General features: G+C 39.4%; 1 protein-coding gene across 1 annotated transcript in view; it reads right to left on the bottom strand.

Annotated features, from left to right (window-relative positions):
• LOC137649857 (uncharacterized) overlaps positions 1 to 21,765 on the bottom strand; it is a 70,269-nt gene extending 48,504 nt beyond the window's left edge. Inside the window, exons 1-4 of the mRNA XM_068382801.1 lie at positions 21,592 to 21,765; positions 14,711 to 15,084; positions 7,732 to 8,493; positions 14 to 226 (exon numbers count right to left, since the gene is read on the bottom strand). Coding sequence (XP_068238902.1) covers positions 14 to 226; positions 7,732 to 8,493; positions 14,711 to 15,084; positions 21,592 to 21,622 — 1,380 coding nt within the window. The 5' untranslated portion in view covers positions 21,623 to 21,765. The remainder of the gene's footprint in view (positions 1 to 13; positions 227 to 7,731; positions 8,494 to 14,710; positions 15,085 to 21,591) is intronic.
• Positions 21,766 to 22,390: the final 625 nt, after the last annotated feature.

Genomic DNA, 22,390 nt, shown 5'->3' with positions numbered 1-22,390 from the left:
ATGAATTTCTTACCTTTTGGAAATCTTGTTTTATGCCATACCCCATGTGGTAACACAAAGCAAGATTGTAATGTGATGAAGCATCTCCCATTAAGGTTCCAGCATGAAAGTAAGGAACAGCTTCTTTTGGATGATCATGGGCTATATATCTGTTCATGCGCTCTTCCAAAATACCCAGAAGTTCCATGCTGAAATTGTTTATTTCCTTCTTCCCAGCTTCAATTACCTACAGTAATAAGAGCAAATTGATGCATGTTACATTAATTTCAACAAATTTTCAAGTTCTTTAATGTTTCCTAGTGCCATATTTACATACAAAACTGCTGTATATGCATTACATTAGCAAAGGAGTTACCAGTATGTAAAATAAATGGTATTTAACTAAAATCTAAATAGCAATAAGCAGTTCATGATATGATTGGTTTTAAAGAATGTGGCTGCATTTAGACCAATACTTATAGATTCATTTGAAAATCTTTAGAAAAAAATGTTTAGGGTCTTGTTCAATGAATAGAAAATGCGATAAATAAAATAAACTACCGTAATGATAATCTAAACTGTTTTGAATATAAAATTAAATTTGCATGAAAAAACTATAGAACTAATAGTTTTCAAGTATTTCTAAAAAATGATATTTTAATTATAAAATAAATTTTTGAATATACTTACCCGGTGAATATATAATAGCTGCTGCTCCAGCGGCTCGACAGAAAAACACACAAAAACTCGCGAGCGATCGCTATGAAGGTTGCGGGTGTGCCCACCAGCGCCAACTATCGGCCAGATACCGCATATGCATGTAAACAAGCCTCAATTCTTCTTGTCCCGCTGCGTCTCTATTGGGGAGGAAGGGAGGGCCTTTAATTTATATATTCACCGGGTAAGTATATTCACAAATTTATTTTATAATTAAAATATCATTTTTAAATATTTAACTTAGCCGGTGAATATATAATAGCTGATTCACACCCATGGTGGTGGGTAGAGACCAGAGTTAATTAAGTTTACAGCGTATATGCTTAGAGTTTTTGACAGTTATAACATAACAAAACCCAAATATATAGGTACCTGGTAAGGAAGTTGACTTAGACGATTACTCTGCCTTGTTAGTCTGCCTTCCTCACGAAGCCCAGCGATCCTCTTAGGATGCTGAAAGACTCCCAGGAGCTGAAGTATCAAGGGCTGCAACCCATACAACAGGACCTCATCAAACCCCTAATCTGGGCGCTCTCAAGAAATGACTTTGACCACCCGCCAAATCAACCAGGATGCGAAAGGCTTCTTAGCCTTCCGTACAACCCAAAAAACAATATTAAAAACATTTCAAGAGACAGATTAAAAAGGATATTGGAATTAGGGTAATGTAGTGGTAGAACCCTCACCCACTACTGCACTCGCTGCAACGAATGGACCCAGTGTGTAGCAGTCCTCGTAAAGAGTCTGGACATCTTTTAAGTAAAATGACGCGAACACTGACTTGCTTCTCCAAAAAGTCGCGTCCATAATACTTTGCAGAGATTTATTTTGCTTGAAGGCCACGGAGGTTGCTATAGCTCTAACTTCGTGCGTCTTAACCTTAAGCAAACATCGGTCTTTCTCATTCAAGTGAGAATGAGCCTCTCGTATTAAAAATCTGATAAAATATGACAAAGCATTCTTTGACATAGGCAATGATGGTTTCTTAACTGAGCACCATAATGCCTCAGATCTACCTCGTAAGGACTTAGTACGGGCTAAGTAGAACTTAAGAGCTCTAACAGGACATAGCACTCTTTCCAGTTCGTTGCCTATGATCTCTGATAAGCAAGGAATATCAAAAGATTTAGGCCAAGGACGAGAAGGCAGTTCATTTTTGGCCAGGAAACCAAGTTGAAGTGAACAAGTGGCTTTTTCTGTAGAAAAGCCGATGTTCTTACTGAAGGCATGAAGTTCACTGACCCTTTTAGCCGAAGCCAAGCACACTAGGAAAAGTGTCTTGAGGGTGAGATCCTTCAGGGAGGCTGAATGTAATGGCTCAAACCTGTCTGACATGAGGAACCTTAGGACCACGTCTAAGTTCCATCCAGGAGTTGCCAAACGACGTTCCTTAGAGGTCTCGAAAGACTTAAGGAGATCTTGGAGATCTTTATTGTTGGAAAGATCTAAGCCTCTATGACGAAAGACCGAAGCCAACATGCTCCTGTAGCCCTTAATCGTGGGAGCTGAGAGGGAGCGAACATTTCTCAGATGTAAAAGAAAATCTGCGATTTGGGCTACAGAGGTACTGGACGAGGACACAGATGCTGACTTGCACCAGTCTCGAAAGACTTCCCACTTCGACTGGTATACTCTAATGGTAGAAGCTCTCCTCGCTCTTGCAATCGCACTGGCTGCCTCCTTCGAAAAGCCTCGAGCTCTTGAGAGTCTCTCGATAGTCTGAAGGCAGTCAGACGAAGAGCGGGGAGGCTTTGATGAACATTCTTTACGTGGGGCTGACGTAATAGATCTACCCTTAGAGGAAGACTTCTTGGAAAGTCTACCAGCCATCGAAGTACCTCGGTGAACCACTCTCTCGCGGGCCAGAGGGGAGCAACCAACGTCAACCTTGTCCCTTCGTGAGAGGCGAACTTCTAATCTTGAATGGTGGGAATGCATATAAGTCCAGATGAGACCAATCTAGTAGAAATGCGTCTATGTGTATTGCTTCTGGATCTGGGACTGGAGAGCAATAGATTGGAAGCCTCTTGGTCATCGAGGTGGCAAAGAGGTCTATGGTGGGTTGACCCCAAGTCGCCCAAAGACTCATGCACACGTCCTTGTGGAGGGTCCATTCCGTGGGAATCACCTGACCCCTCCGACTGAGACAGTCTGCCAAGACGTTCAAGTCCCCCTGGATAAATCTCGTTAACAGGGAGATGCCTCGATTTCTTGACCAAATGAGCAGGTCCCTTGCGATCTCGTACAGCGTGAGGGAGTGTGTGCCTCCTTGCTTGGAGATGTACGCCAAAGCTGTGGTATTGTCGGAGTTGACCTCTACCACTTTGTTTCGAAGGAGACTTTCGAATTTCATCAAGGCCAAGTGGACTGCCAATAGCTCCTTGCCGTTGATGTGCATGCTCCTCTGACTTGAGGTCCACAGACCTGAGCATTCCCGACCGTCCAGGGTCGCACCCCAACCCAAATCCGACGCGTCTGAGAACAACACGTGGTTTGGGTTCTTGACTGCTAGGGATAGTCCCTCTCTCAGACTGATATTGCTGTTCCACCATTTCAGGCATGCCTTTACTGGTTCGGAGACCGGGATTGATACCGTCTCTAACGTCTTGTCCTTGTTCCAGTGAAAGGCTAGATGGAACTGGAGAGGCCGAAGGTGTAGTCTTCCTAGCGAGACAAACTGCTCCAGGGATGATAGAGTTCCTACGAGACTCATCCAATTCCTGACTGAGCACCGTTCTCTCTTCAGCATTAGTTGGACTTTGAGCAGGGCTTGATCTATTCGGGTGGCAGACGGAAAAGCCCGAAAAACTGGACTGCGAATCTCCATCCCTAAATATAGAATAGTCTGGGATGGGATCAGTTGGGACTTTTCTAGGTTGACCAAAAGTCCCAATTCCTTGGTCAGACCCAACGTCCAATGAAGATCCTGCAGACAGCGATGACTGGACGATGCCCTGAGAAGCCAGTCGTCCAAGTACAGGGAGGCTCGGATACCCGATAAATGGAGGAATTTTGCCACATTCCTCATGAGCCTCGTAAATACGAGAGGAGCAGGACTGAGGCCAAAGCACAGGGCCCGAAACTGGTATACCACATTCCTGAAAACAAACCTCAGAAACGGTTGGGAATCCGGGTGTATAGGAATGTGGAAGTACGCATCTCGTAGGTCGAGAGAGACCATCCAGTCTCCCTTTCTGACCGCTGCTAAGACGGACTTCGTGGTCTCCATAGTGAACTTTGTTTTCGTAACAAAAACGTTGAGCGCACTGACGTCTAGCACCGGTCTCCAACCTCCTGTCTTCTTTGGGACTAGGAAGAGACGGTTGTAAAACCCCGGTGATTGAAGGTCCGAGACTTTCACCACCGCTCCCTTCTCTAGCAACAGAGACACTTCTTGGTTTAGGGCTTGTCTCTTTGACTCCTCTCGGTACCTGGGAGAGAGGTCTATGGGAGTTGTCACTAGAGGAGGTTTGCGTACAAACGGAATTTTGTACCCCTCTCTGAGCAACCGAACAGACTCTTGGTCTGCGCCCCTCTTCTCCCAGGCCTGCCAGAAGCTCTTCAATCTGGCTCCTACCGCTGTCTGAGGCTGTGGGCAGTCAGACTCTGCCACGTGAGGACTTGGCTCCTCTCTTCTTACCTCTCTTTCCCTCGGCACGAGCGCTTCCCCTGCTGGGAGCTCTGCCACGAAAGGGCGGGATAAATCTGGATGCCGGGGTCTCGATCCTGGGTCTTACAGCAAAGGATGTAGAAGGAGTCCCTTTGCGAGCAGAGGACGCCATCAAGTCATGGGTGTCCTTCTGCACAAGCGAAGAAGCTATATCCTTAACCAGTTGTTGCGGAAACAAGGACGCTGATAAGGGAGCAAAGAGCAGTTCTGATCTCTGACAGGGAGTAACTCCTGGCGAGAGAAAAGAGCAAAGGGAATCTCGCTTCTTTAAGACTCCCGACGTAAATGTGGAGGCGAGCTCATTGGAACCATCGCGGATGGCTTTATCCATACATGACATGATAAGTAAGGAAACATCTCTGTCAGCAGACGAGATTTTCCTACTTAAAGCTCCTAATGACCAGTCAAGAAAGTTGAATACTTCAAAGGCCCTGTATACGCCTTTAAGCAGATGGTCAAGGTCCGAGGAGGACCAACTAATCTTCGAGCGTCTCATGACTAGGCGGCGGGGAGAGTCTACGAGGCTTGAGAAGTCACCCTGGGCAGAGGCAGGGACTCCCAAGCCGAGAACTTCTCCCGTGGCATACCAGACGCTCGATCTAGAAGAGAGCTTTGAAGGAGGGAAGGCAAAGGCCGTCTTCCCCAAACTCCTCCTGGTATCCAACCAGTCGCCTAAAAGTCGTAAAGCCCTCTTGGAAGAGCGAGAAAGCACTAGCTTAGTAAAGGCTGGCATGTTAGCAGGTAAGCCTAGAGCAAACTCAGACGGTGGCGAACGAGGAGCAACGGTAACAAAGTGATCGGGAAAAAGATCCTTGAAAATCAACATGATTTTCTTAAAGTCCATCGAAGGAGGAACCGTCTTAGGTTCGTCTACATCTGAAGGATGATCATCATGATGAGGATCAGCAACGTCCTCATCTGAAGGATCTTCGTCCGACAACTGCTGAGTAACAAGCAAAGGGGAGACCTGCCTTGGCGGTAATGCTTGACACGCAGAGTCCACACGCACTGGTGCATCAGTAGCAGTCCAGGACGCTACGTCATGTAACTGCTTAACAGTCTGACTGTCAACAACAACAGGAGCGGGAGGACGCTCGACGTCAAGTCGAGACTGCCTTGACTGCCTAGACTGAGCAGTCAAAACAACTCTTGACTGCCTAGACAGAGCAGTCAAAACAACTCTTGACTGCTGTGCTTGACGCTCAGCGTCAAAACAAGTCAACTCCGCTGGTTTGCGAACGTCCTGAACGTCAACAAGAGCATTAGGAAGCGGCTGAACGTCCATATGCGGCTGAAAGTCAACACGGGACTGCATCGAGTTAGGCTCTACAAATCGTGACTGACGTGACTTAGTAACGCCAACGTCAACAGGACGAGCAAAGGCTCGTTTTGGCGGCTGAAGGCCAGGATCTCGATTAGCTAAGCGGCGAGGATCATCGTGAACCTTTTCAGCAGAATAGTCTTCCATAAGGGAGGCGAGCTTGATCTGCATGTCTTGCAGTACAACCCATTTAGGATCAACGGGAATGGGTGCGGTAAAAGACGAAGGTAACGTCTGTGACTGCAAAACCTTGCCTACACCAAGACTCTCGGAGCCTGTGTAACGTTTCTTCTTAGGCGGCGAGCAGTCTTCCGATGACTGCAAAGGGTCAGAGCTGTCCCAATGGCTACAACCAGGACGCTGGACCTGTCCTGAAGGGACCGACTTTCGCTTTAAGGGCCTTGAAACCTTGCTCCACGGTTTCTTATGCAAAAAGCCTTCGGATGACGAGGAGAAAATGGTCTCTCTCGTCTTATGGTAGGGGCGGTCTTGATGAGACACGCCTGAAACCATAGAGGGAACGTCTGTTCGCTGATCAAGGCCTCTCGAACCCATAAGTCGTACGACATTACTTCTCCCCTGGGCTTGGGAGCTTGCAAGAGGTCCCGGACTAGGCGAACGACAGGCACGAACAGACGAACCCTTGGTCGCAACACTGATAACACTTTGCGCACTAATCACTTTCCCACGATTTTCCACTGTGGCACTCTGACACTTTAACTCTTTAACGTCAGCCATGAGTTGATTACGATCTGTAGCTAACGACTCAACTCTTTTGCCCAAAGCATGAATGGCACGTAACATATCCCGCATTGATGGTTCCTGAGTGCTAGTAGAGGGTTCAGGCACAACTACTACAGGGGAAGGATTAGGTTCAGGGCATGGGGAGAGGAAAAATCTACCGATCTAGAGGAACTTCTCCTCACCCTATCTCTCTCTAGCTTACGAGAATACTTGTCATATTCAAGCCAATCGAATTCCGAAAGGCCCACGCACTCCTCACACCGATCTCCTAATTGACAGGTTTTACCCCGACAATTAGAACACACAGTATGTGGGTCGAGAGAGGCCTTTGGAAGACGCCTATTGCAATCCCTAGCATTACACTTACGAAATCTAGGAATTTGAGAAGGGTCAGCCATTTTGAAAAAGTCAAAGAAAGTCCAAAAAACAATCCAAAGTCATCAACAATTAAATCTGTCCAAAAAAGAGTTCAAGAGTTTAAGTTGAGGATAAAACACCTGCACTGCGAAAGCTCAAACCAAAATGAAGTACTTCACCAAGTCTGTAGAAAAACTCCAGGTTATACACCGAGTAATGGTACGTCTTGTCGTTCAGACCGACAGAGAAGAATTGAGGCTTGTTTACATGCATATGCGGTATCTGGCCGATAGTTGGCGCTGGTGGGCACACCCGCAACCTTCATAGCGATCGCTCGCGAGTTTTTGTGTGTTTTTCTGTCGAGCCGCTGGAGCAGCAGCTATTATATATTCACCGGCTAAGTTAAATATTCAAAAATAACAATTTCAATTTATATACAGTATTTCAAGAAAATAATGAAGAAAGCAGCAATATATGCTTTATATTATATTACAAGATCTAACAAAAAGCCAGTCCTCGGTTATCGACATAAGGCCCTGCTAGAAAAATTAGCAGAAGAAAAAATACAAATGTTCAAACCTTATGCAAGAATTTTTTAAAACTTATTTAGCCCCATGGAAAACTCCATTTCATTAAGGAAAAAAAATAACTACATCAGAAAAAATTTTTATGTAAAATTCTAAACTTGCTTGAAAAAATATTTCTATCTGAATTCATGAATTTATCATGCCATAATGGCCTTTTCAGTTTTAATATGAACTCTAAAGTATAGTTAGTCAAAATTATAAAACATAAATCAGTTTTATGTCATGGGTTGGTCTATACAGAATTGGAAGAAGACAAGACATTAGTTTCTGGAAGTGACATGTATAAAAAAGAAAAAGTTACAAATGCAATGCATTGTAATACATGATTGCAGATTTGAGAACGACTTTGACCTTACCGCTTCCAAGCCATTGTTGAGATCAGCCTTGTTAGTGCCATGACTGTACTGGATTGGGGATGATGATGTTTCAGATGTTTCACTCTCAGCTGAACTTGATGCATAACTCTCAAAATCTTTAACAGAAACTGTCCTGAAGGCAAAATTATTTTGTTTTTTTATATCTAAGTCTGTGCATTTGTCTGACTCGTTATTTTCATTGCCTGCTATATCATGTGTGCTGCCCTTTTGTACTAAGACATCCTCTTGTTCTAACCTACTTTCTTGAAGTGTCTGTGTGCTTACTGAAGTTCCTAATAATATATTTTTGGAGCTTTGGGAATTATTCTTGTCACTCCATTCATATTCAGAGAATCCAGAATCTTGTGTTGTCTTTGCTACTTGACTCTGAAGATAATCATTATCATCTTCAATTTGTGGCTTAATATCTGAGAAGACACTATATATGCTCTCTTCATTAGGAACATTTGCCTTTTGGTTAAAAATGTGGGCTCTTTGCTTTTCATTTTGTAAGCCTATCCACGACTGAAGGGTATGAAGAGGGAAATGGATATTTCTGAATTGGCTCCAGTCATTAATAATGCCATATTTGAGATTAATTTTGTTATCATCTTCCTCTTCACTGGCATCCTTATTGTCCTCACAGATGGCTATGCTTTCACTGACATCATTTCCTGAATTTTGATATGAACTATTGTTGAATAAAAAAAAGTAGGATCTCAAATACTGGCATAGATTCCATGTGAATGCAGCAGCAGAACCCTGTTAAAAGTTCAAACAATCAGTAATCCTAAAATTATCAAATAATTCAAAAGTGATTTGTATTTTTCCTAGCTATGCAAATATATGTCCTTTAAACTAGGGATATGTCTTCATCAGTGCTGGAACAGTTATTGAATTGTTAACAAAGTACCGGTAGGTAATAATCATATGTGGCATTAGGGGGAAGCCCCACTTACCCGATTGTCACTGAATAACTAATTTTGTCCTCAGGCTTAACAAATTACTTTTGAAATTTTTTATTTGTTCATAGCATATACAAACATTTTGTCCTATGAAATAGACTCATTGGTGCCAAAACCCCCCTAGAACCAAACTGGAATGTTCTTTTCTTTCCTGGACATGTCATCTTTCCTGGTCCCATACAGGAACGAGGATTAAGATTAAGAAAGTTTTGAAATGGTGCTCGAGACTGAGTATTGGCCTTACAGCTGTTAGACTAACCCCAAAGGTACCAGTCGAAAGATAAGAGCTGATACTCCCTCAGGAAAAGGGAGAACACCTAAATGTATTTCTCTCATGTCATGACAGGAATGATGAAGGTGAAATCGGCCATACACGCACAGTACTAGCAGTACGGGTTATCCCGCTGGACCAGACCAGAGCGCCTGTCCATTGAAAAATGTCCATACATAGTAGGGACTTGCCTTCTCCAATTCAAGAAGACTACATAACGGTTATGTTTTTAAATACAGAGTATCAAGTATAATTGGTTCAAATGATTTTTAAAATGCCAAAATTCTATACTTTTTACTTTTTTACCTGATATAAATCTATGAAATCTGACTTGAAACCATATGAAGATCCATGATAGGCACTCCCTATCATTATTATAGCATAAAAGAAATAGGTTTAACACAAACTAATAACAGCAAAAAAAGTATATGGGTTGAGATGATATTATTATTATTATTATTATTATTATTATTATTATTATTATTCTCTATTGAGTGGATAAAATATTGTTCTGGTTTATCAATCGAATTGAGTAAACTCTGGAATATCAAAGTTTAGTTTCTATTTTTACCAAAAATTCAGAAAAATATTACTACAGTGCTTGTTTACATGGACAAAATCTTCAAAAGAAAAGAGAGCAAATTATTACATTTTAAAAGCATTTTTATAACACGATGTTTGATTCTTTGGGTCGCATCGTGTGAGATAGGTCGGATTTAAAAGGCTTTGTTAATCATACACCTGGATTACTCCTCGAAAGTTCTCTACTATCACCTCAAAACACCACCTGTACATGATGAGTACCATTATTAATCTTTTGACTTTACTGTAGGAGACTACAACATAGTTTGGAAAAAGAGAAGTGATCTCCTCTTATAAAACAATGATAAAGCAAAAATTGTCTCAATACAATAATAAGTCAAAAGATTATAAAATGCACTCAGTTTATCAACATATAAAAACTGCTTCGATCAAGGGACGAAGTATGGTCACATAATAATACTGTATGTGTCAAAATGGCATGGCGAAGGGGACCGGCTCACTTGCGGATGGGGATGTTGAAAGATTGCTTACATTAATTTGGTTCAGCTACCCATGTATAATACTTTATACCTAATGGGAAGTTGCTATAGGAAGTTTCATAAATTTTTAATAATTGCATAATTTTTTATGATTATTTTTACTGATTTGTATGTGCATTGCTTTAAAACCAAAAGGTTACCTTAGTTTTAAACTAGATTTTAAAAACTAAACCAATATATACTCACAGAATGTAGTTCTATCCAAAACCATGAACATAATTTTGATAAAAAATAAAAATAAATGATATCTATACATTAATTTTGTTTTATTTTACTATTAAATTCTAAAATTAACAAAAAATCAAAATGTGAATATGAGAATGTGTCCCCGGTTTCCCATGCAGAATTCATCAGGGATAAAAATTTAACAAATAAAAGAAGCCTTTGTTTTAAAGTCACTCATATACAGGAAAGCCTAGTTTTGAGATTTGAGCGTTAAACTTCGTCTTATTCTTCGTCTATGGTGAAGATATCACGGGGACTCTTAGTAAACACTGTCTCTCCCGTAACAACTCCTGTTAATCGGTCTTATAAGACTAATTCATTGAAAGAGCAACTTACAGGTCTCCTTCTATTAACAGCATGCAACGATGTCCCACTTCCTTAGTTACAAAAGCATCATCAACACCAGGCTACACTTGCAAAGGAATAAGCAACAACAAGAATGCTGTTTAACAGGAACAAGAAGTGCATTGGCAGCTTGCACAAAACTGTCAGTTGCAGTTACTGGGCAAACTAGAAAATAATTTTTTCTTCCTTAATTTTTCCACGTAAACAATGAATTGCCATTAATCAAGAAGAAAAACTCAAAACAGGTAGTTTGTGAGGCTGCAGCTGAAAATAAAGTGGCTACTCAGTTAGTGATCTATGAGACAATGCTAGAATATTTGCAGCACCAGGATTGCTGCCTTCATTTTCAACTGGTTGATATGTAGGTGTTTCTCCTCTTTGGAGCAGCAACCTGAAGTCTGGTTCCTTAAGGGGACCGTCCACCATGGTGTTTTGACATAACTTTCAGAAATAGAAAATCATTTTATTGTTTCTGTGTATGCAGAAATGTATCGTACATGCTCTCCAGAAGTTTCAGTCAATTATTTTTAAAAATAATGAAGATATAACGGTCTTTAAATGATGAGTCATCCTTAATGCGTCATCTGCATGACTGAGTTTGACAGAATCGTTTTTGTGTGTTTATTTTTGCATACATATAGTGATTTTTTTCACTTATGTTTCGAAATCTCATACATTTGGCAGAAATGGAAGGCATTGGTACAGGGTAGGTGAACGAAAACTATGAGCTAAGAGAACAACAGCCAGAGTTTCACAAAGACGTATAGAAGTTATAATGCATGTGTTTTTTTTACTTGCAGTTCGTATGTACATTGTGTTTTCACAACGTCCTCGGGAACTTTATATCAAGGCCAATGTTACCTAAGGCCATAGAAAGAACAAAGAGTAAGCAAAGAGCAATATGAGTGAATATGAGTACGAAGCTGGAACATGCTAAATAAAACTCTGGCAACAATGAGAGGCCTTTGGCAACTCATGGCACCCTTATGCCAAGTGTATTAGTAATACCTTGTTTAGGGTGCATTTATGTAGGAATAAACAATAAAAGTGCAAAGCAAGGTTATCATAATAGTGTTACAGTATCTTGAGTTTTTAAGAAAAGATGCAAAAATTTGTTGCAAATCTTTGGGAGCTCATAACTCAAAAACATACTTATTCACACTTAGGTACATTTTTTCCCCTTATTTATTGTTTGATTTTAGAAAGATATCATTGAAAAGAGTAATAAAACTCCCACATTTTGTGTACCAGAATTTTGATTTTAATTTTTCTCTTTTTTTTCATGAATATTTTACATCTAGATGAAGAAAATTAGGAAAAAATTAATTTAAAAAAAAAGGAAAATAAAAAATGTCACAGTATTATTTGATTTATAAAGAAGTTTTGATGGTATGATTTTCAAAACAATTGGTGTCATATTAGTGGAGAAAAATGTACCTAAGAAATTTTTTAAAATCATGATTTTTGCTAATATATCAAAAAGTTTTTGATCAAATGACGTGAAATTTTTTTATGATGAAGGTATTATATATGTCTAAAACATTTATAGAAATTGTGTATTTTGAATAATTAGAAAAAAATATTCATGGCATGGCGAAGGGGACCGGCTCACTTGCGGATGGGGATGTTGAAAGATTGCTTACATTAATTTGGTTCAGCTACCCATGTATAATACTTTACACCTAATGGGAAGTTGCTATAGGAAGTTTCATAAATTTTTAATAATTGCATAATTTTTTATGATTATTTTTACTGATTTGTATGTGCATTGCTTTAAAACCAAAAGGTTACCTTAGTTTTAAACTAGATTTTAAAAACTATACCAATATATACTCACAGAATGTAGTTCTATCCAAAACCATGAACATAATTTTGATAAAAAATAAAAATAAATGATATCTATACATTAATTTTGTTTTATTTTACTATTAAATTCTAAAATTAACAAAAAATCAAAATGTGAATATGAGAATGTGTCCCCGGTTTCCCATGCAGAATTCATCAGGGATAAAAATTTAACAAATAAAAGAAGCCTTTGTTTTAAAGTCACTCATATACAGGAAAGCCTAGTTTTGAGATTTGAGCGTTAAACTTTACACAATGAAATTTTAAGTGTAAATGTATGTAAAACTCTATAATAACTCTGCAAAGATAAATTTTTGTTTTCTATTGGCATGCATCTATGGTACCTGGTCCCCTCACTTTCTGAGATTAATACTAACCCCTCATGGTTGGGGGGGGGGGAATTAATGAGCCACTTTCTTGCTCATTGTTGCAGGAAATACAGAAGCTACCATCATTATAGTCTGAGTCCCTTATTGCAGCTGAAGTTTTTTTTTCTCTCTCTCTCTCTCAACTAGGTTGCTTTCTTCATATTCAATATTCAGTATCATAAGAAATTTACACTTCATTTTCTTCAATATCTCTACTGTCTTCCATTTCTTCATTGTCAAGCTCCAGGATCGCTGGGATCTTGGATCATATGCGAGCTTGGGTCACAAGGCATTGAGTGATTACTTGTTTCAAGCAAACCTCTCGGGTTGTCTTTCGCCTTTGGTGAAGTGATCCAGCATAACTAGAGCCTGATTGTCATTGTGAGGAATTGAGAGATCGCTTTCTTCCAAAGGCTTTTGCCTTTGACACCGCAATAGCGAGCCTGACTCGCGATACTAGGTGAGAGATCGCTTGCATTAAACAAACTCTCAAGTGAAAGGCTATTTTCACTTTTAACGCCCTTGGCCACTAAGACAGCCGCCTGGATCTCCCAGTAACTTCAAAGAGATACAGTGCTCTCGCTTCAAAACTTGAGACAGCTTCTGAGCTGCCTGGATAGAAAAACTACCATGCTAGGACAGCAGACTGTGCCAGCGACTGCATCTGCCGAAAACTTCAAAGGGTAGGCAGGCTCAGTGAAAAAAAAAGTACAGCATCTCTCTCGAGTGAAAGACTTACTTCCAGTTGAGAGCCTGAGGGCTCTGAGAGGTAGTTTAAAAAGTGACCCACCTATTGATCGCTTACCAAGTCAGGTGATCGGTCGTAAAGCAAATGCTTCCAATAAGCGAGCTTGGACTCCAAACCCCAGGGATGCAAGTTGCCTGCATGTCCGCCAATAGATCAGAAAACACTGACGGAACAAACTTCCTCTTTACAAGATTTCTGATCCTAATTCGCTGACCAAGTCAGGCAATCAGTCGCAAAGCAACTGCTTCCAATAAATGACGTTGGAATGCAAACCCCGGGATTGCTAGTTGCTTGCGTGTGTCCACTGATGGATCGGTAAACACAGATGGAACAGACTTCCTCTCTAGACGATTTCTTATCCTAAGACTTCAAAGAATTCTAGCTACAAGGTGGTAAAGTTAAGCCCAAGGCTACAGTTTCTCACCTTTAACTAACCTAGAGACTTAATGGAGTCTCGAGACTAATTAAGTCTCCAACTCAAGGAAAACAAAAACCCAAGATGTAAGTGTCAACGGGAACAAATCCCAAGAGTAAAGTTTCATTTCCCATAGCCAGTGAATTGGAAGGAGACGTCTGTCTCTCACCACGGCTAAGATCAAAGTGAAGAAGGTATGAGTGAGTAGGGGGTTTTGGTACTTCCCCCCATTACCACTAGTAACAATCAATATGGTTGTTGACACCTGCCTCATTAAAAGTTTTTCAGCCGTTTGCCAACTTGCGCTAACTTCTATATACACAGTAAAAGAGCGAATGGTTTGCATTTGTGTAAGAACAAATGATAAGTTTAATGTAAAGTGACCATAGTAAATCTGTTAATATGACTGTAATAATTTTTTAATAATCCTTCAGATATTTTCTTTTGAATTCAATACTGTATACTATTAAAATGATACCAAGTTGTAAGTACTTTGATGATTACTGTGTCATTACAGTACTTTATAGGGGCATATCTGACTTTTGTCGAAAATCGACTTCAGCGCATCTCCTGGAACCAATCAATGATGTAAGGTGGGGTAGTACAGTACTGTTCATGTACTGTATTACAGTTACTTACATTAAATTTAGAATTACACTCTTTTGATTTCACATACAGTAATGCACAATTTTAAAAATCAAAATGATCAACTCACCCATCCTACAGCATTCAGTATGGTGTTTGATATTAAAATTTGTTGCCGTCTTCTGTTAAAGCGTGTCCATTTTTCTCTCCCACTTTCATCTTTATAGTCTCTTAAATAAGGGTAAGTACATGAAGTTGCCCATATCCACTTAAACTTAGGATGATTACTCAAATTGACATCACAACTACCCCATTTTGGAAGCCTATGATAGATACACTTGGATAGCTTAACTAAATGGCAACCGTGCTCTCTTGAACCTATGGAAGATTTAGTATGGCAGACAATACTGGAAGACTGTATTGATTTTTCATTAGAGAAATTTTTCCCAATATCATCTCCATTGTTTTGAGTACAGCAGTTGCTTGGTCTAGCAGTTCTTACACCTGAAATATTAGAAAAATTAGGAATATACACTGGCAGGTAATTTTCATTAAGAGTCAAATACATTGGCAGTGGTTACTTTCCATGTATACAGTAGTGGTAATCAAGATAAATTTTTCATTCTTATTTTCATTTAACTTTTCATATATACAAAGTTAATTTTTCATGTATAGCCTTAAAAATATCCATAAATTTATTACTAAAAGAAATGAGCTTTGTCTCTCACAGCCAGATTAAGCTGAACATACTACTTTTTTATTCATAACTTGTAGAAAAGATACCACCTCAAGGATTATCTTGTGATTAATGGGGTGTTTGACATCCTAGGACTTAACTGTAAAAGGCAAGAACAGGGAATCCAATACTACATACTTACCTAAGAAAATTGTATTCCCAGCTTTAGGGTAAGTTTATTCAAGTGCAAAGTACTGACTTGTGTGTAAAAGGGAGACCCTCGAGTTCAGGAACTATTGAACTCAACATAGCATCTCCAATTATGAAATCGTCTGGCTATCAGTGATATGTCCTCACTGAGCCATCACTACAGCTGCAGACAGTGCTACCTATGCACCAACTTCCAATCAGCAGCCATTTTCTGTTTTGTCACCATATCAACCAGACATTTGTCAAATTAATCAAAAAGTTAAGAAAGAGGGATCATGTTATGATTATTCATCCACTATTCTTAATAATAATGTTAACATAATAAGGATTAAATGTACAGTATGGTCAAGTTTGGTGTTGATAATTTGTTGGGTTCGATTTGCTTTCAATTCGTACAGCGTATTTAGTCTTCACTCCTCGACTTTCTTGATAACATGGAGTTGTTTAACTTGTTTCGTATCACCTTTCCAGTGTTAAAATTTTATGACCCTTTTTAATTTGATGTTAATCTTATAATTTTGCCATAATATATTTATCTTGGTGAGCCTTGTAACTTAGCTTAGCCAATTACTCTCTCTTTTTCATAACTGTAGTCAAACATACAAATGTTTGTTCATTTAAAGAGAGAGAGAGAGAGATAGGGGGAGGGCTAGCATGTATTTTTCCTCCCAAAATGAATGATCCTCATCCTGATTTGAGTGCAGTATTGTAGGGAGGGGAAGGGTGCATGAATTGAACCATGCATGATTTACAAGCCTTTTTCTACAAAGTCGCAACATCATAGTTAAGGAGAAGGGCTAACCTAGTGTGACCCCCTTACCTTACCAGCCTTTGAATCCCGAGGGTCGACTATTCATGTTGATAGTTTGGGGAAGGAGTGAGTAGTCTGGTTTGTTAAATAAATTCAATAGAGTACTTCCCATAAAAAGTTTCTCTTCCTGTTTGAAGACTTGTAAGACTCGCATTAACATGATTTTCTTTTTCCTACCTATTGTCTTCGTAAACCGTAGGGTCTACTATAGGTACTGGGTAGCTGGGGGAAAAAGTATTACCCTCTTACCTCACCTTTGATTCATTGTTGACTCCTCAACATCCGGATCTCAGTATTGATAATGTTTCTTTAAATTTGTATGACTCTTTTAAAATTTTAGGTGTGATTCTCGACAGCAAATTTACTTTTGAGAAACACATTAGGTCTGTGTCTTCTTCAATTGCACTAAAAATTGGCTTATTGAGAAAGTCTTACAAGATTTTCGGTGATCAAACTATTCTGAAGAAGTGTTTTAATTCTTTCATTTTACCTTGTTTTGAGTATTGTTCTCCTGTCTGGTGTTCAGCTGCTGATTCTCATCTTAATTTGTTGGACAGAAACTTACGGCCTATTAAATTTCTTATTCCTGATCTAGATATTAATCTTTGGCACCGTCGTTTAATTAGTTCATTATGCATGTTGCATAAGATTTTTCATAACTCTGACTATCATTTAAATTCAGATCTCCCTGGACAATTCTATCCTGTTCGTAATACTAGGCAGGCAGTTAATTCTAATAGCCAGGCCTTCTCCATCATGAGGCTCAATACTACACAGTATTCTAGAAGTTTTATTCCAGCTGTTACCAAGTTGTGGAATGATCCTCCTAATCGGGTAGTTGAATTAGTAGAACTTCAAAAGTTCAAAGTTGGAGCAAATGTTTTTATGTTGATCAGGCTGACATGAGTCTTTTTATAATTTGTATATGACGTATCTGTTTTTGACGTTGTTAATAGTTTATATAGGACATATCTGTTTTGGCGATGTTACTGTTTTTAGAATGATTTATTGTTAATTTATTCTCATCATTTATTTATTTCCTTATTTCCTTTCCTCGCGGGGCTATTTTTCCCTATTGGAGCCCTTGGGCTTATAGCATCTTGCTTTTCCAACTAGGGTTGTAGTTTGGCTAGTAATAATAATAATAATAATAATAATATCTATGATAGCTAGGGGAAGGGACCAGTCAGTTTGTGATTCTATTTCACTTTTTTTTTTTTAATGTATATGGACCTGTTCATTTGGGGTAGGGAGGATATATACTACTCAACTCCCTGGAAATATTGAAATAATTTGAGGCTTTCAATTAAAATTTGTTTATTACAGATAAATGAAATAGTAAAATGTGTCCAGGATGGATGTTATAATCCGGCTAACCCTAAGTAAGGTCATGAGTGGTCGCTATCATAGTGACTGTTTTGCTTCCCCGTGCAGGGCTTGGGACCCTGTTAACTGTTCCATCTGCTCGCAGTGTATCCATTCCTTACGGAATAAGGACCCACTTACAGCAAGCATGAGAGAGAATTCCACTTTTTTCCTTTCCATGTGGGTGAAATGTTTTACTAGGATTGCCAGTTTGGATGAGTAACCCAGTAAGGAACTCTAAAATCATATCTGCCCAACAGTATTAGATTTAGAACTTAGTGGTTTCAGTATGTGGACCAGGCCCCTTTTCAAGTTGTAAATTTCTTGGTCTTCCCTGGAAGGTATCCCTTACATGCTATCCCAATGGTTAGTCAGCCTACTAGGTCAGTTGTAACCCAGGTTTACGCTAGGCAGCCTGGATTTTGTCAGCTTGCATCTTCCGTGGACGAGGCACCTCGGTTTTCAAAAAGATAGTTGAGGCTTTGATTAGCTCCCTCTATGGTGAGCCCAGTCAAGGTACAGTACTACCATTCCAGGGAGTTTCTGAACTCTGTGTGCTTCCTTTCCATTCCGGCCTGTGAATCTGGCAGTGGGTGGACCTTCAGGTTATCAGACTCGGGAGGAAGGTTCCAGGGTGGCTTTTCCATTTTAATCGAGTCTTATGGGTTAGGTGACGGAAGGAAAGTCGGTGGAGGCAGCGTCTCCTATGAATGTTGGGGAGGGGGACCTAGTAGGAAACCCTTGGTGATACTTAGTCGAATATTTTTCGACCTAGGAGTATGAATCTTCCATTTGATAACGAAAATAAAAAAAAAACCTTTCTGCATTTTCTGAATCATAACGGAGGTCTAAAGATCCATCTTTTAAAGCATGTCACTACTCCTCCCATGAAACCATGCAGAGTAACCTGGCGACATCTTGAGAGACTAACCCAGATCGGGCATCCTGTGCTTCGGTGAACTCCTTTTCTACTTCCTGATAGAAGGTAGCCCCTTGGTGGGGGAAGATAAAGGTGCAAGAATAGATGAAGCAGATGACAGGTAGCGACGATGCTTTTCCTTCATCACGGTCGAGGATTTTGTACCTGACTGTCTTAAAGCAACAAGTGATAGTTCAATCACATCAGGAGATACGTCCAAGGACGTCACTCCACCAATCTCCGCCATAGGCAGGATGGAAGCAGCAGCAGGACGGGGAGACTTCTGCAACCTAGCTGCATCTAATACCTCCAGAAGCTTCCCTGCTGAAGGGGTGCCATTAATACCCAGCGTGAGCCACAGCATAACCAGGTCCAGGTCCAGGTCTGCGAGGATCGCTAACGGTTATGTCAGTGGGAGAGCTTTCGGCAATTGGGAAAGGTTATTACCTTCGCTAGGTAGTATGTTGGCCAGGGGACCAACCACCTGTTGAGATACTACCGCTAGAGAGTTGTGGGTCTTTTTGACTGACCAGACAGTACTACATTTGAATCCTTCCCTCTGGTTACGATTCATTTTCCCTTTACTTACATGTACACCGAATATTCTTTACATATTCTCCTCTGTCCTCATATACCTGACAATACAGATTACCAAGCAATTCTTTTTCTCGCAAGGGGTTAATTACTGCACTGTAATTGGTCAGTGGCCACTTTCCTCTTGGTATGGGTAGAAAAGACACTTTAGCTATGGTAAGCAGCTCTTCTAGGAGAAGGACACTCCAAAATCAAACTATATTTACCACTTGCCAGAACAGAAGAGCATTGAAATAATCTAAAATGTGAGTGAAGCGAGCAATCGCAGAGCAAACGCCCATAAGTAAACAATTAATGTTAGTTACATGGACCAACGTACTCCTAAATGCAATATATTAAGCGTGATTAACAACGAATACAAAACCTAAACACTTGTATTTATCAGTGATGTAAGCTATGCTTACAGGTAAATATATAAACCATGGGCAATACAGTAGAGCCCCTTGATCAGGTAGGACCTCACACTCTAGGCTAGGTTAGGACATATCTCTAATATTGCCTTTGTACCACTTGGAACTTTTTAAATAGTTTTCAGTTTTATTTATTATAGCTCATACAGTAACTATGTACAGTACCATTACTTTATTGTTGTTGTTGTTATTATTATTATTATTATTATTATTATTATTATTATTATTATTATTATTATTATTATTACTTTCTAAGCTACAACCCTATTTGGAAAAGCAGGATGCTATAAGCCCAGGGGCCCCAACAGGGAAAATAACTCTGTGGGGAAAGGAAACAAGGAAAAATACAATATTTTAAGAACAGTAACAATATTAAAGTAAATATTACCTATATAAACTATACAAAACTTAACAAAACAAGAGCAAGCGAAATAAGATAGTGTCCCCAAGTGTACCCTCAAGCAAGAGAACTCTAACCCAAGATAGTGGAAGACCATGGTATAGAGGCTATGGCACTATCCAAGACTAGAGAACAATGGTTTGATTTTGGAGTGTCCTTCTAGAAGAGCTGCTTACCATAGCTAAAAGTCTCTTCTACCCTTACTAAGAATAAAGTGGCCACTGAACAATTACAGTGGAGTAGTTAAACCCTTGGGTGAAGAAGAATGTTTAGCAATCTCAGTGGAGAATCTGTAAAGGATAGGCCCAACTATTCTGTGTATGTGTAGGCTTTAGGGAAAATAAACAGTAAGCACAGAAAAGGATTCAATGTAATACTGTAGGGCCAGTCAAAGGACCACATAACTCTATAGCGGTAGTATCTCAATGGGTGGCTGGTGCCCTGGCCAACCTACTACCTATAACTCTGCTTTTCTAATCTAGGCAATAAAATGAATAATATACAGTTAATATTTGTTACATTAATTTCTAGTAAATCTGGAATTGGCTAAAAGAAATGGACAAATGCTGGCTAGTTTGGCCTTTTTCTCTGGATGTCTAATGGGGACTGGGGCATAACTTGTGTATTGATTGTTTTAAATGTGAACACCATTTCATTGTTTAAGTCCATTGCTTACTATTGGGGGACTGATGCTGGGTTACTGTGAATGCATTGTTTGCATTCGCTTTCGCCAGCTGTTCTGCTATCTTTTATGATGTAATCATTATCTGTCCTTTTAATCAATTAAGCGCTTCCAAATATTTATGCACAGAGCCATTTTTATTCTACCTCTGCTTCTCTTCCAGCATGACAACAGTCCTATGTCTACCAGAGGGGGTTCAATATATTTTGAAATTTGGTGTAAACTCAGTAAAATTATAATACAGCATTTTTTTTATTAGGAAAGCTTTTCCTGTCCTAAAATATAATAATGCCATGTGTAGGTGGCAAGGTCACCATTTTTTTTTGTTGCAGTACAAGTACCACTTGCCAGAACAGAGGAGTAATGAAATAATGCTTAATTGCAAGCCACAGCGGAGCAAAGTCCAGTCAGTGAATAATTAGCATAAGAGTAGTTCATTAACCAACGGGTGAATGTAGTTCATTGGGACAGGGTAAGCCAAGAATACAGCAGTCTAAGGGGGGGGGGGTTGCAGAGAGCTCCGGTTGGTAAGCAGGTAAGGATATGGCTCCTAGGTTAAGTTAGGTGGGAATCCTTAAGTTAGATGATGTTCTTGTGTCTGCTTGTAAAATGTGGTTTTTCAGTCTGTCCCAACGAACTATAATGGCTCCTTCTATGCCGAACAGCAGGCCTGATAACCCAACAATCTACACACTACCACTACTAGGATCCCCCAAAATTCTTTTTACAAGGGGGGCAGGAAAACTTGTGAAAATAAGGTTTGCCCCAATGTTCAATATTCACTGTTAGATCATATATTTACCCTGAATACACACAACAATTGATCTCAAAGCAATTAGGCTTAGTTTAAAAATACTACTTGTTACTTTAATTGTTTACCAAAAAGCCAGCCTAGGGTATCTCAAAAAGCATAAGGTATTATAGTTAGTACTGAATCAACCTACCTCTTGGAAAAGACCGGAAAAAAATCCACATTGTCAATTTCAGTAGCAGCAACTTACATTTTCTTAGCCACAGATGTAAGCATAGATTAGTATAGGCAATGTTAAATAAAAAAAGAAAGTTGTCAAACGTAAGTTGTTTTCCTTCAATTTCCTAGGCTCCACTACTACTACTACTACTACTACTATTTGTTGATGTTGCCAGGAATCCAGGATTAGTTGCCAGTGTTGCAATTTTTAATTGTCAGGTTTGACTAAGTTATGTTGAATGTTTTGTAAGTGTTCTATATGAAAATTAAATGCTTTTCATATCGCCAAAAAATTGTTTAATACCTACATTTTTTTTAATAAAAGTTATATTATATTCAAAAGCATCTATCTTTGCAGTAAGAAACGCTGCTAACTTACTGTCGTGGCTTTATCTTGATGCTGATTGGTTGGTAATGATACCACAACCTTGTATCTCCTTTCCATTTCATAAATTTTAGCAATTCTTGTTTTTTTTTTTTTACGAGGATTAGATAAAAGTTTTGACAGTTGCCTCATCTCATCTCCCAAGAATTACCAAAATTATGTGTATATTATTATTATACAAAATATAGGAGGATTGATCTTTGCTGCTGATGTTCTTTATCACAACTTTGCCCAAAATTATCTTGGTAGCCACAAATGAGGTGAATACCATAAACCAGTCAAGTGTAACACTAACACTGATACGGTATTATTATTATTATTATTATTATTATTATTATTATTATTATTATTACTTGCAAAGCTACAACCCTAGTTGGAAAAGCATGAT

This window comes from Palaemon carinicauda, chromosome 1 (assembly GCF_036898095.1).
Source record: "Palaemon carinicauda isolate YSFRI2023 chromosome 1, ASM3689809v2, whole genome shotgun sequence".
NCBI classification, from domain to species: Eukaryota; Metazoa; Arthropoda; class Malacostraca; order Decapoda; family Palaemonidae; genus Palaemon; species Palaemon carinicauda.
Note: the sequence above shows the minus strand (reverse complement) of the source record. Positions and strands in the feature narration are given on the sequence as shown.